Source organism: Bufo bufo, chromosome 2 (assembly GCF_905171765.1).
Source record: "Bufo bufo chromosome 2, aBufBuf1.1, whole genome shotgun sequence".
NCBI classification, from domain to species: Eukaryota; Metazoa; Chordata; class Amphibia; order Anura; family Bufonidae; genus Bufo; species Bufo bufo.
The window spans coordinates 663523414-663536713 of NC_053390.1; the positions used below are offsets into that span (position 1 = coordinate 663523414).

Sequence of the window (13300 nt, forward strand, 5' to 3'; positions counted from 1 at the left end):
TATAAACATAGAAAAAGCAGATATCTCTATGTGGTAGTGTTTTAGCTTAGTGGTTTATTGGTCGCCCCTGTATGTGGACTTCCCTGGTTCAAAGTCCCAGGAGAGATGAACGTTTTCTTTCTATTATTTTTCTTTCTCTTTTAAAACCACATTAAAAGGCTATAATATAATAAATAATATATAATGATATAATGATAGAGACCTTACTATGTTGAGAATAGTGTTTTGTTGTTTTGTTATTTTGCTAAAACCTATTACTGGTTTATTCACAGACACAATGCATGATTATAAAGAAGCAAGTTATATTTATTAACTTCCTAAAAAAAACATTATTCTCAATGTAATAAGGACATAGACTTTTCTTGTGGGATTGAAATCTGGGATCTCTACATGCAAAACCATCAGTTTAACTTCTGAGCTATAACATTACCACATAGAGATAGAAGTTTTTTCTATGCTTATAGGCTAACACACATTACTGGTGTCTATAATCATGTATTGTGCTTGTGAATACAGAAGTAATATGTATATTAGCTCTCTGAGCAGATCTCAGTGTGGTCAAGCTATAGTATATAGTATATATGATATTTACATGCTAGCACACAGCTCTTGGACAGGACTCTGCCCTTAGCATGTCTAGCCCTGTCAATCAAGAGAAGGGGGAAATGTGCAGGGCACAGGGGGTGCTACATAGCAGTGCTCAGATGATTCAGCCCTGCCTTTTGGTGCTCGAATTGCTCAAATGCATATGAATAAAAACACTGATTTCTCTGCAGCTGTTTATCGTACAGACAAAAGAAAGGAATTGTATAAATCAGCATGATGAGCTCTACCAGGCAGTATCTGGTTTAATAGTGTTAATCCTGGTGACAGAGCCTCTTTAAGTGGAGCTCTGCATAGCAATTGGACACTGTACATGTTGTGAACAATCGCATGGACAACTGATCATCGTTTCTCCAGCCAGCCTCTCGGGACTGATAGAAATCTATTATAGATACCACTACAGTGGACTAATACAAAAAGGGGTTACTTTAATTACAAAGCGCTTATTTCTGTCTTCCTAGATTACAATTGGCATACATACAGGAGAAGTGGTGACAGGTGTTATTGGTCAGAGGATGCCACGCTACTGCCTGTTTGGAAACACCGTCAATTTGACTAGCAGAACGGAGACAACTGGAGAGAAGGGGAAAATAAATGTATCAGAATATACATACAGGTAAAGATACAATTGAAAAAAAATGAATTTAATGAACTATAAATGGTTAATCATACTAAACTTCACTAAATAGAAAAAACACAGTTTTTGAGTGAACGTGTCCCAAGTGGTAGTGTGGGTTTGATCTATGCAAGTAAGCTATTAGTTCCACCATTACTGAGCACAGCTGCCTAGACTGGGTTCTATAACCATTCTTTATTGATGTACTGTATGTTAGGCTACTTTCACACCAGTGTTTTTGCTGGATCCATCGTTCTGATAAGGGTACTGTCACAGTAGCGTTGTTGGAATCCGGCAGGCAGTTACGGCAAGCTGTATACAAACGGCTAGCTTTTTTTTCCGGATCCGTTAGACCAGGCATGCTTAACCTGCGGCCCTCCAGCTGTTGTAAAACTACAACTCTCACAATGCCCTGCTGTAGGCTGATAGCTGTAGGCTGTTCAGGCATGCTGGGAGTTGTAGTTTTGCAACAGCTGGAGGGCCGCAGGTTGAGCATGCCTGCGTTAGACAGATCCGGTGATATACTGGATCCGTCTCATCCGGAATAACGGATCCGGTATTTATATTTTTTCAAAGATCAAAAGCAAAACTAGCTCCTCCTATATCCTGGCGCATGCGCAGATCGGAAAACCGGATCCGGAGATGCAGCAATTTCCAGAACACGACATTAATACTTCTCTATGGAAATTAATACCGGATCCAGCAAGTGCGGTATTGTTCCGGGATTCTGGCTGGAAAAAATACAGCAGCGAGCTGCGGTATTTTGTCCGGTCAAATACTGTACAAGGGACGGAACAGAAGACATCCTGATGCATACTAAATGGTTTGCTTTCCATTCAGAACGCATTAGGACAAAACTGATGCGTTTTTTTCCGGTATTGAGACCCTTTACCGGATTTCAATACCAGAAAAGAATAATGCTGGTGTGAAAGTACCCTAATATAACTGCCTGCATCCGTTATGAACGGATCCGATTGTATTATCTTTAAAATAGCCAAGACATGTCACAGAAAACGGATCCGTCCCAATTGACTTACATTGTGAGTCATGACGGATCCGTTTTGCTCCGCTGCTTGCCTTCTGGAGCATTCCGTTTCGTTCAGTTCAGTTTTGTCCCTATTGACAATGAATGGGGCAAAACAGAAGCGTTTTCCCCTGCTATTGAGATCCTATGATGGATCTCAATAGCGGAAAGGGAAAGCGCAAGTGTGAAAGTAGCCTTAACTTTAAGAGAGCTGGAGCCAGTTTTACAGACTAGCATATGTTGTGTCATGCATTTACTTAAAGGGATTGGTCCGCCATAAAAGCTTAAAACCTATCCACAGGATATGTGATGTGTCTGATCGGTGCGGGTCCAACTGCTGGGTCCCCCACTAATCATGAGATTAGGCATCCCAGAGTCCCTCAAGTGAAGGGAGTGATGGTTACTCTTGCGCCCTACAACTCCATTAATCTCTGTGGACCTGCAGGATATAACCAAGAGCTGTACTCTGCTTTTCTTGGGCAGTCTCATCTATGAGCAGAAATTTGTATAAATGACCTTCATTCCATTCACTCAGAGGACATAGGCATATCTATTCTTGTCACTCAGCTCCCCTGCGCTCCATCTCTCCTGCACTGAATGGTGAAGCAGGGAGACCACCATTCAGCCATGCAGGCACAGATGGTGCTGCCGGCCTGTGAGGCACAGAGGGCACTACTACTATTAAGGGGCACAATGGGCAGTACTACTATGAAGGGGGTACAATGGGCATTACTACTGTGGAGGGGGCACAATGGGCATTACTACTGTTGAAGGGGCACAATGGGCATTACTACTGTGAAGACACACAAGGCATTTCTACCATGGAGGGGGCACAGAGGGCATTACTACTACAAAGGGGGCATGTAGGGCATCACTACTACAAAGGGGAACAGAGGGCATTATTACTATTAAGGGGGCACAATGGGCATTACTACTATGAACGGGGAACAATGGGCATTACGACTGTGGAGGAGGCACAATGGGCTTTACTACTATGGAGGGGACACAGTGAGCATTACTACTATGAATGGGACACAGTGGGTATTACTACTGTGAAGGGGCACCATGGGCATTACTATTATGAAGGGGGCACAATGGGCATTATTACTATGAAGGGGGCATAGAGTGAATTACTACTATGAAGGGGGTGCAATGGGTATTACTGCTGTGGAGGGGGCACAATGGGCATTACTACTGTGGAAGGGGCACAATGGGCATTACTACTGTGAAGTCGGCACAATAGGCATTTCTACCATGGAGGGGGCACAGGGGGCATTACTACTACAAAGGGGGCATTTAGGGCATTACTACTACCAAGGGGCACAGAGGGCATTATTACTATTAAGGGGGCACAATGGGAATTACTATTGTGAAGGGGCACAATGGGCATTACTATTATGAAGGGGGCAAAATGGGCATTACTACTATTAAGGGGGCAAAATGGGCATTACTACTATTAAGGGGGCACAATGGGCATTACTATTATGAAGGGGGCATAGATGGCATTACTCCTGTGAAGAGGGGGGCATAACTATTATGGGGCACAGAGTAGGAATTATTACTGTTAAAGTGACACAATGGGCATTACTACTGTGAAGGGGCACAGAGGGCATTACTACTGTTATGTGGGCACAGTGAGGGCATCACTACTCTGAAGGGGCACAGAGAGGGCATTACACTGTGAAGAGGCACAGAAAGGGCATTACTACTGTGAGGGGGCACAAAGAGGGCATTACAACTGTGAAGGGGGCACAATGAAGGGATAAGATACTTTAAGAGGGCACAATGTACAGTTAGGGCATAATATTGTGAGGGAGCAAAGTGTGGGCATAACTACCGTGTGGGCACAATATAGGCATAACTACTGTGAGGGGGCACATATCTGGACAAAACTACTGTAAAGGTTATACAATGAGGGCAATACTACTGTCAGGGCAGCGGTGCACCACCAATGAAGCCAGGTAAGGCGATCGCCTCAGGCAGCACCAGGTAGGGGCAAGAGGGGGACAGCCAAAGGGCCATGGGCTTGAAGGGAAGGAGTTAGGTTAAGAAATTTGCATTGGGAAAGAGGGGGCGCCATTTCAGTTTTTGCCTCAGGCAGCAGAAAGGCTAGGTGCACAGGAAGTTGGTAGAAAAGAGATGTTCATGCGGTAAACTCTGCCGAGAGCAGACATGGCTGAGAGAGTTTATCAAGGCAGTCTGATCTCCGAATGGAAAAGATGAGGAAAGAGAACATCTATGTCAAAAGAGACATCACTGGATGTAAGATCTATGTGTTGCTGTATTCTCCTGTATGTTTCCTAGCGATGTATGTAATGTTCTTTCACATATCTCTTTAACAGTGGGGCTGGGAGGAGGGGGTGGGTTGAGAATTTGGCTTGGGGAGGGGGACATTTCATTTTCTTGCCTTCTCCCTGCTCACCAAGCACAGAGCTGTCCATTTGATAGTGGCTGTGCTTGGTTTCGCAGCTGAGCCCCATTCACTGCATTTGGGAAGGGGGGGGGGGCAGAGAAAGTACCAGCCCTGGGTGTCAAATATCTTATGAACGCCACTGCCTCGGCCTCCCCCTACAGTAATCCTCTGCATAGGTCGACACTTTTGACTCCTCCCCAGTCAGCGACTGACAGAGAGACCTTGCTGTTGATGCACCTCTGTGATTGGATGACTCTTGATGATGTGCAAGCATTTGCCTGGCCAGGGAGTCCCAACCACCAGAGGAAAGCTGCACTAGGAGTAGACAGGTCTGACAAATGAACACGTGCTGTTGACTGAGAGGACTAGGAATGTATCTTTTCTGGAAAGCCAGAGCCTGTAAGGACCCTACTTTTCTCATTAGTAAATATTAAATGACGTTAGCTAGTGCCTTGGTGACATGCGCCAAAAATGTACACAGCTGTCAGGCAGTAATTTGTGACTAGAACTGGGCATATACAGCACACAGTGTAGTGGCCCAGAGGGACCCTCTCACTCCTACATTCCTATTGCTAGCCTGTTTGCCGCCATTGTATTGGTTTGCACCACCAACTGTACAACCATCCGCAGAGTGTTATATGCAAAAACTGTTATGTGCATGTAATGTGCCTGGTTGTCCAACAGGTGGTAGTGTATCTGGCAGAGATCTTTAGACAGAATGGAACTTACCATTTCTTTCCCCCCCCCCCCCCTTTTGGGCAGAGGTGGGATAGTCCCGCTTTCTACCAAGGGGGGGTGTTGCAGGAAGCTGTAGTTAGTTGAGAATTGGAAGGAGACAACACAACATGGCGCAGTGAGGGAGCATTTTACCCTTCTGCTGCAGGAGCCCCTAGTAAAGCACCCCCACTAATTGCAGTTTATAGACTGAGTATTATGAGGGGGTCAACGGCCAAAGGCACCCGCCTCAACCGTACCAGGACATCTAAAAAGTCCGGTAACCAGACTGAACTCAGAGATTAGCATAGCAGAGAGAGAAAGCAAAGTATTTCAGTTCACCTGCCAGTTTACTGTGAGCCTGCTGGAGCCAAGAGAAAGTTCAAATATCGTCTTGATGACACCAGTTTATTGCAAGGTTGTTCAAGTAAAACCGTTAAACTTTACCTAGTCTGGACTCCTTTGTTGCTATGGAGTCTAACCCTGGGGAGCGACAGTATCCGGGTAGGAGCACCGTGACACAAAACTATCAGGCCACATCACTACTTGGCATTCCTAAACACTGGAACTTGATCGCCCTGGGGTGACACGTTGCACACAGCAGTCACTCAGGCAAAAGGTCTTCGATTAACAGTGAAATTTTGGGAGAGGACTGAAAGAACATTCTTTGCACACGGGTCCTCTGACGTTTGTGTTCAACCGTGAGTAATTCACGGAAAATAATGCACTATAGCAATAGATGCAAACATAACATCTGGACTAAGCCCTCACTCTAATGATAAAATCTAAGACTCTTAGCCAATATATTTTGATAAAAACACATCTATGCCCACCTACCCAGCACCACTGTGGTCTGTCAGGCAGCTCCTACTCTAAACCTACCTATGCCATTATGCATCTATATTCAGGAGAGCAGACCCTGCACATGTAGTGTGCTGCTCCTAGTTAACTCTGTGTGTATCAGCAACCGATGAGAGGAGGTGGGGCAAAAGTGTACATGAGTGCTAATCCCAGGATAGAAGTGCATTCACACCTGAAAGTGCCACTCCTTCACGACAAATTTAAAAAAATCACGCAAAAAATGATTTTTCTGTTTTCAACTGCGAGTGAGTATAATACCATTAAAGGGATGTCTGACCCCAAAGCTAATTATATTAAAGGCTGGGGAGGTGTTTAAATGAAAAAAAAAAATATATGCACCCACTTACTAAATGCTGCTCCTTTCTGGAAATAAGGCTCACATCTCTACTCCCTCTGGTCGTAGGTGTCCTGGAAGTGTGACATCACATCCGTGGTCGGGTGGGCATTCAGTAGATGAATGCATTTAGGGATGAGCGAATCAACTTTAGATGAAACATCCGAAGTCGATTCACATAAAACTTTGTTCCCATACTGTACGGAGTAGGTGCTCTGTACAGTATTAGCAGAGGCGGCTCTAGACTTTGTGAGGCCCTAGGCAAAACTCGAACATGAGGCCCCCACGAACACAAGATATTCTCTATCTACAGGATAGGAAATAAGATGTCTGATCATGGGGGGTGCGCCCCGATCTGCTGCCCAGCGCCCAGAACGCCGGCTCTGCTAGGCTTCAGAGCGGCACGCCCCCTCCATTCATCTCTATGAGAGAGACAGAGTTTGTGTTTCTCCGACCCTCCCAAAGACATACATGGAGGGGGCTTGTTGTCAACACAGTACAGGGCTTATATTCACAGTGCATATTAACACTTTGCATTAACCCTGGCTATACTGAGATGTCACAGTGCATATTAAGCCTGTACTGTAATGTCACATTGCATATTAACCCCGGGCTGGCTGTACTGTATGTGACATCACTGTGCATATTAACCCTGTACTGTACTGACTAACAGTACAGGGTTAACATGCACAGTGAGTGACATGACAGTACAGGGTATACTGGAGTGGGCACTGGGCAGGGCGGCAGCAGTGAGACACACGCACACACCTTGGGCTTATATTCACTGGTTGGGCACCACTGTCTGTCTGTGGGCGGCAGCCAGACACGGACAAAGGTGAGGGCCTTGGCTCCTTCCTCTTCTCCCCTGCGTGGCTGCGCAGCGCTCTGGGGGCAGGGCTGGCAACGTTCAGAAGACGTGCCTGTGCACAGGGGCGGACTGAGAACCCTCAGGGCCCCCGGGCAAAATAGAGGCCCCACCCATGTTCCGCCTCCAGTCACGCCCATGCTCTGCCTCCAGCCACGCCCATATCCCGCCTCCACCCCTCGATCGTTACGCCCCTGATCCCATCACTACAGAAATACAGCGCCCTATACCTCTTACATCCAGTGACGTCTCCTTTGATGTAGATGTTCTCTGTCCTCGTCTTCTCCTTTCAGACAAGACCACCATTTTGTCGCCATTTTCCATCTCTGCAGTTTGACAACAAAAAAAATCTTAGTTTACTACTTTTCCATCATCTTCCCATCTTCTGGACAAATCATTCTACTACCGCAAATACTCTGCTGCTGTGCTCCCCAATACTATACTGCAGAAACAGATAATACTCCTGATAATACTAGTACCACACAGAGCCCCCCATAAAAAATACCCCTTCTTTGTGGCCTCAGTAGAAGCCCCCATAGTGCCCCATAATAATGTGCCAGTAACAAGTGCCCCCCATAGATATCGCCCAATCATGTACCATTAACATGTGCCTCTCTCCCCCCATGTGCCAGTAACAAGTGCCTCTCTCCCCCCCATGTGCCAGTATCAAGTGCCTCTCTCCTACCACCCCATGTGCCAGTATCAAGTGCCCCCCCATGTGCCAGTATTAAGTGCCCCGCCATGTGCCAGTATCAAGTGCCTCTCTCCTTCCCCACCCTCCATCTGCCAGTATCAAGTGTCTCTCTCCTTCCCCCCCCATGTGCCAGTATCAAGTGCCTCTCCCCCCCCCCATGTGCCAGTATCAAGTGCCTCTCTCCTTCCCCCTCATGTGCCAGTATCAAGTACCTCTTCCACCCCCCCATTTGCCAGTATCAAGTGTCTCTCTCCTTCCCTCCCCCATGTGCCAGTATCAAGTGCCTCTCTCCTTCAGAGAAACAGGGAAGGGAGACGCCTCTCCCTCCCCTGCCCCACAGCGCAGCCATCTGTATCTCTGTCCTAAGGACGCCGATACAGATGATTATGGAGATGAACGCTTTCACAATGGACCACGTCCGAAGTGTCCGACTGATCAGTCCGCCCCCGGGCGGAAGCCAATAATTGTACTTGCGGCGGTGTCGGGTGGGAGCCAGAGCGAGGCCCCCACCAGCGCGAGGCCTTAGGCGGCGGCCTAAGTGGCCTAATGGAAGAGCCGCCTCTGAGTATTAGAATGTATTGGCTCCGAAGTACCTTGGAACCGAACCGGAGTTCAGGATTTTTTTTTTTACAGTATAAATTAATTTATGAAGTTATTACGTGAAGTCTCGCGAGACTTCGTGAAGTAATAACTTCGGCTCATCGGAGCCAATACATTCTAATACTGTACGGAGCTCCTGCTCCGTACAGTATTGGAACAGAGTTTTATGGGAATCGACTTTGGATGTTTCATCCGAAGTCGATTCGCTCATCCTTAAATGCATTCATTATTTCATTTAAATATTCTCCCAGCCCTCACTAACATTTGTTCTGGGATCAGACAACTCCTTTAAGGACTTTCGATCAGACAGGCAGTGACATCTAGCACTTATCTAGATTAAAGAAAGGAATGCACAATAAAAGCTTAATGGGGTGTTATATCTTAAGGGCTGAAATCTCCAACTGAAAAGATTTTCTTCTCATCTTCAGCTGAAGAGTATATGGAGACACAAGTAACTAGATACTAAGCCCATCATGACAGATTTATGAGACATAGCTATACCGGGCATGGAATGGAGAATTGCACAATTATTCACTAAAATAAATGTGTGTGGTAAAATGACTAGTGAGATCATTAATCTAAGTGACTGATCATAGAGCTTAAAAGCTGAAGATTTTGACTTTCCAAATATGAAATGGCATGTTTTCAAGGAATAATAAAGAACAGTCAAACACAAGAATATTAACCTAATGCCAAGGTTGTCCAGACTATAAAATTCAGCTTTGTTTTATTTCATAATGCCCTTCTACCTCCCTTCACCTTTCTATGTGAGATCATATTAATGGGGTATTCCGGTTGTAGCAAGTTATCCACTACTTACAGGATAGGGGATAACAGATCAATGGTGGACCTATTGCTGGGCCCCCCACTGATCATGAGAAGGGGAACCACACAGCCCGCAAGCCTTCCCCCTGAAATTAATGGAGCATCAGGTCTTTATGGCCAGGGTGCCACATTGTTTGAATAGACAATCAATATGCGTGGTAAACCGCATTACAATATTACACGTATTGTGAAACATGATGTCGTGATTATCGCTGTCATATCAGGAAGCATTGCATCCTGTGCACTTGTCACACATACTTTGTAGTCGAATGATTGCTGACGTAGGCAGTGTCGTTCTTGTTCTTATAGCATTTCCTGTTCGGCCACTATTGGTGCCATTAGTTTCAGCACCCGATAGCAGTAATCTGTGAGATGGGTGGTTTCCAATACAAGTGTCAATAGGACGTCACATCATCCACTTACACAGGACTTCCCACGTGACAGTTCACTGCTATTGGGCACCAAAAACTAACAACACCAGTCTTGGCAGGTTGGTAGAAGCTAGAAGTAAGGCCTCTTTCACACTTGCGTTGTCCGGATCCGGCGTGTACTCCACTTGCCGGAATTACACGCCCGATCCGGAAAAAACGCAAGTGTACTGAAAGCATTTGAAGACGGAACCGTCTTCCAAATGCGTTCAGTGTTACTATGGCACCCAGGACGCTATTAAAGTCCTGGTTGCCATAGTAGGAGCGGGGAGCGGGGGAGCAGCATACTTACCGTCCGTGCGGCTCCCCGGGCGCTCCAGAGTGACGTCAGAGCGCCCCATGCGCATGGATGACGTGATCCATGTGATCACATGATCCATGCACTTGGGGCGCCCTGACGTCACTCTGGAGCGCCCGGGGAGCCGCACGGACGGTAAGTATGCTGCTCCCCCGCTACACTTTACCATGGCTGCCAGGACTTTAGCGTCCCGGCAGCCATGGTAACCACTCAGAAAAAGCTAAATGTCGGCTCCGGCAATGCGCCGAAACGACGTTTAGCTTAAGGCCGGATCCGGATCAATGCCTTTCAATGGGCATTAATTCCGGATCCGGCCTTGCGGCAAGTGTTCCGGTGTTTGGCCGGAGCAAAAAGCGCAGCATGCTGCGGTATTTTCTCCGGCCAAAAAACGTTCCGTTCCGGAACTGAAGACATCCTGATGCATCCTGAACGGATTTCTCTCCATTCAGAATGCATTAGGATAATCCTGATCAGGATTCTTCCGGCATAGAGCCCCGACGACGGAACTCTATGCCGGAAGACAAGAACGCAAGTGTGAAAGAGCCCTAACAGAGATCAGTGATGATCAGCTGCAAAGGTATGCAGTCTGTTGAACTTCTGTAAGAATGTGACTGTTGTTGAGTGAACTTGTGTTTCAAGTTCGGGGTACAAGGTTCGGGTTTGGGTTATCTAAGAATTTCGTTATGTATTCCACTACCACGGAACATATCTTTGAACCTTGTATGCTGAACTAGAAACACAAGTTCGCTCATCACTAAATGTGACAAATCCTCCTGGGTTTTCCAATATTTTGACATTAATGATCTTGGATAGGCCATCAATATCAGATCGGTGTTACTCCCACTCCATGCACCCTGAGATTTGTAGCGTTAAAGCTTAACCTTTAATCTTATATTTTTTTTAAAAAGGCAGCTAATTAAATAGAATAGTAAAAGTGTGGGAAAAATCAGGTGACCCTGTGAAACAAGAAACCCTGTATGGGAAAATGTGAAAGACCCATGTCTTTCTGACAGACCGAGATGGCCCCTTAGACGTCCCATACAGTGAAAAGTGCAATGGGTCGAGGATGAGCCAATCACTGTGTATCCATAGGTCAAATGTACCTAGGATGTGGCTCATATAATAATCATGGATCCATCTATTGAACGGCGCTGTGGTACTTTAAAAACCGAGAAAAACTATAAAAATGTGGTATCGCTGTAATTGTTCTGACCCAGAGAATGAAGTTAGAAGGTCAGTTTAAATGCATAAGAATGCTGTAAAAATTAAACCTATAAAACTGTGGTGGAATTAAATTTTTTCCAATTCCACCCTGTTTCGAATTTTTTACCAGCTCCCCACTACATCAGAAGCAATATTAAGTGGTGTTATTATTGTAGATGTTTTGTAGAAGCTATCTGAACTCCATCTTTGGTCTAATATTCTCTTTATCTTAATTGTTCAGATGTCTTATGAGTCCAGAAAATGCCGACCCCCAGTTTCATTTACAATATAGAGGACCAGTGAGCATGAAGGGTAAAACAGATCCAATGCAAGTGTGGTTTCTATCCAGAAAGACTGCAGAAACAGAGGTATGATTAATCTGCTCTAATCTAAACAGTTAACTTTTTTTAGTTAAAATTAAATCTGGAGTTATAAATCATTGTTAGTGAATGATTCATATGTCTAAATATTACCCTCTAATTCTGCCCAGCTATTCTTCAACATTGTACAATGAACATTTATTTTGACTGAGAGAAACATTTTATAACACATTTCAGTTTAAAGAGTCACTGTACTTTCACACATTTTCCTTAAATTTAATAGGGAATTGTATAATTAGCAGATTTTTAAGTCACTTCATTTAAGAAATATGGTTGCATGCACCTGATAAAAGGTTGTAAAGTCATGGCCACTAGGGGTCTCACTTCCACCTAATTTGCAGTCCCCTGCCTGTTGTCAGACAAGATTCGTACCTAGTAACAGAGACTCAGAAATAAGAGCATTCCAGAGTTAGTTGAGATCCTGATCCTGATAAAAGAACTGCTTCTACACAGCTTTTGAAGGTTATAGGAATCTCCTGTTTGTAAGTGTGATTTCCTCCCACCTTATCTGGTCTGTGACCTCCAAAGCTGAAAACAAACATAGTGGGAAGTAAGATACATGATGTCACAGCAGTACAGTGTTGGCAAAATCCACAGAATGGAGATACCCTGTTTCTGAGTGAAATGCATCTAGCTGTGCAGCTGAAACACTGAATAATATGGCTGATAATAAATGTATACACCTTCCAAAATCTTGATCACTTAAAATCTGCAATTATCACCTGAAATCTGCATGTGAACCTGGCAGCTAGGTTATTTACCTGAAGCGCCACCACAGGGGAAATCAAACATTACACAGTTTTTATTGCAATAACTGTGCTGTCCATGTAATGTAAGGGTGTGCTGCTTAGTCTCCGAAACTAAGAGAAAAGCCATTTGTTTTTATGAGTGTGCTGAAATATATTCTGCATGCATTATATTGTTTTATTATTTTTCTCTTTATTTTTCAGGAATAAGTACATCATTTAAACTGAAGAACCAAATCCAGGGAAAAATTGCTGAAATTTAGTGATCCTGTGTTTTTTTCCCAGTAACCTGATTGGAGATACAGTCATTTTGTAGCTTACCCCTTCATTTGTTACACACAAATATGTAACATGTTAGGCTACTTTCACACTGGAGTTTTTGTTTTTGTTTGTGAGATCCATTCAGGGATCTCACAAGCGGTCCAAAACGGATCAGTTTTGCCCTTAATGCATTCTGAATGGATAAGGATCTGCTCAGAATGCATCAGTTTGGCTCCGTTCCACCTCCATTTCGCTTTGGAGGCAGACACCAAAATGCTGCTTGCAGCGTTTTGGTGTTCGTCTGACAAAAGTGAGCCAAACAGATACCCAATGTAAGTCAATGGGGACGGATCCATTTTCACTGACACAATATGGCACAATAGAAAACGGATCCGTCTCCCATTGATTTTCAATGGTGTTCAAGACAGATAGCCA

The 13300-nt window shown here is 44.9% G+C and overlaps 1 protein-coding gene across 1 annotated transcript in view; it reads left to right on the plus strand.

The window, feature by feature from the left end:
- The window catches only part of GUCY1B1 (guanylate cyclase 1 soluble subunit beta 1), a 100139-nt gene extending 87075 nt beyond the window's left edge, over window positions 1–13064 (plus strand). The window contains exons 12-14 of the mRNA XM_040418580.1: window positions 1065–1219; window positions 11720–11846; window positions 12809–13064. Coding sequence (XP_040274514.1) covers window positions 1065–1219; window positions 11720–11846; window positions 12809–12814 — 288 coding nt within the window. The 3' untranslated portion in view covers window positions 12815–13064. The remainder of the gene's footprint in view (window positions 1–1064; window positions 1220–11719; window positions 11847–12808) is intronic.
- The last annotated feature ends 236 nt before the right edge of the window (window positions 13065–13300 follow it).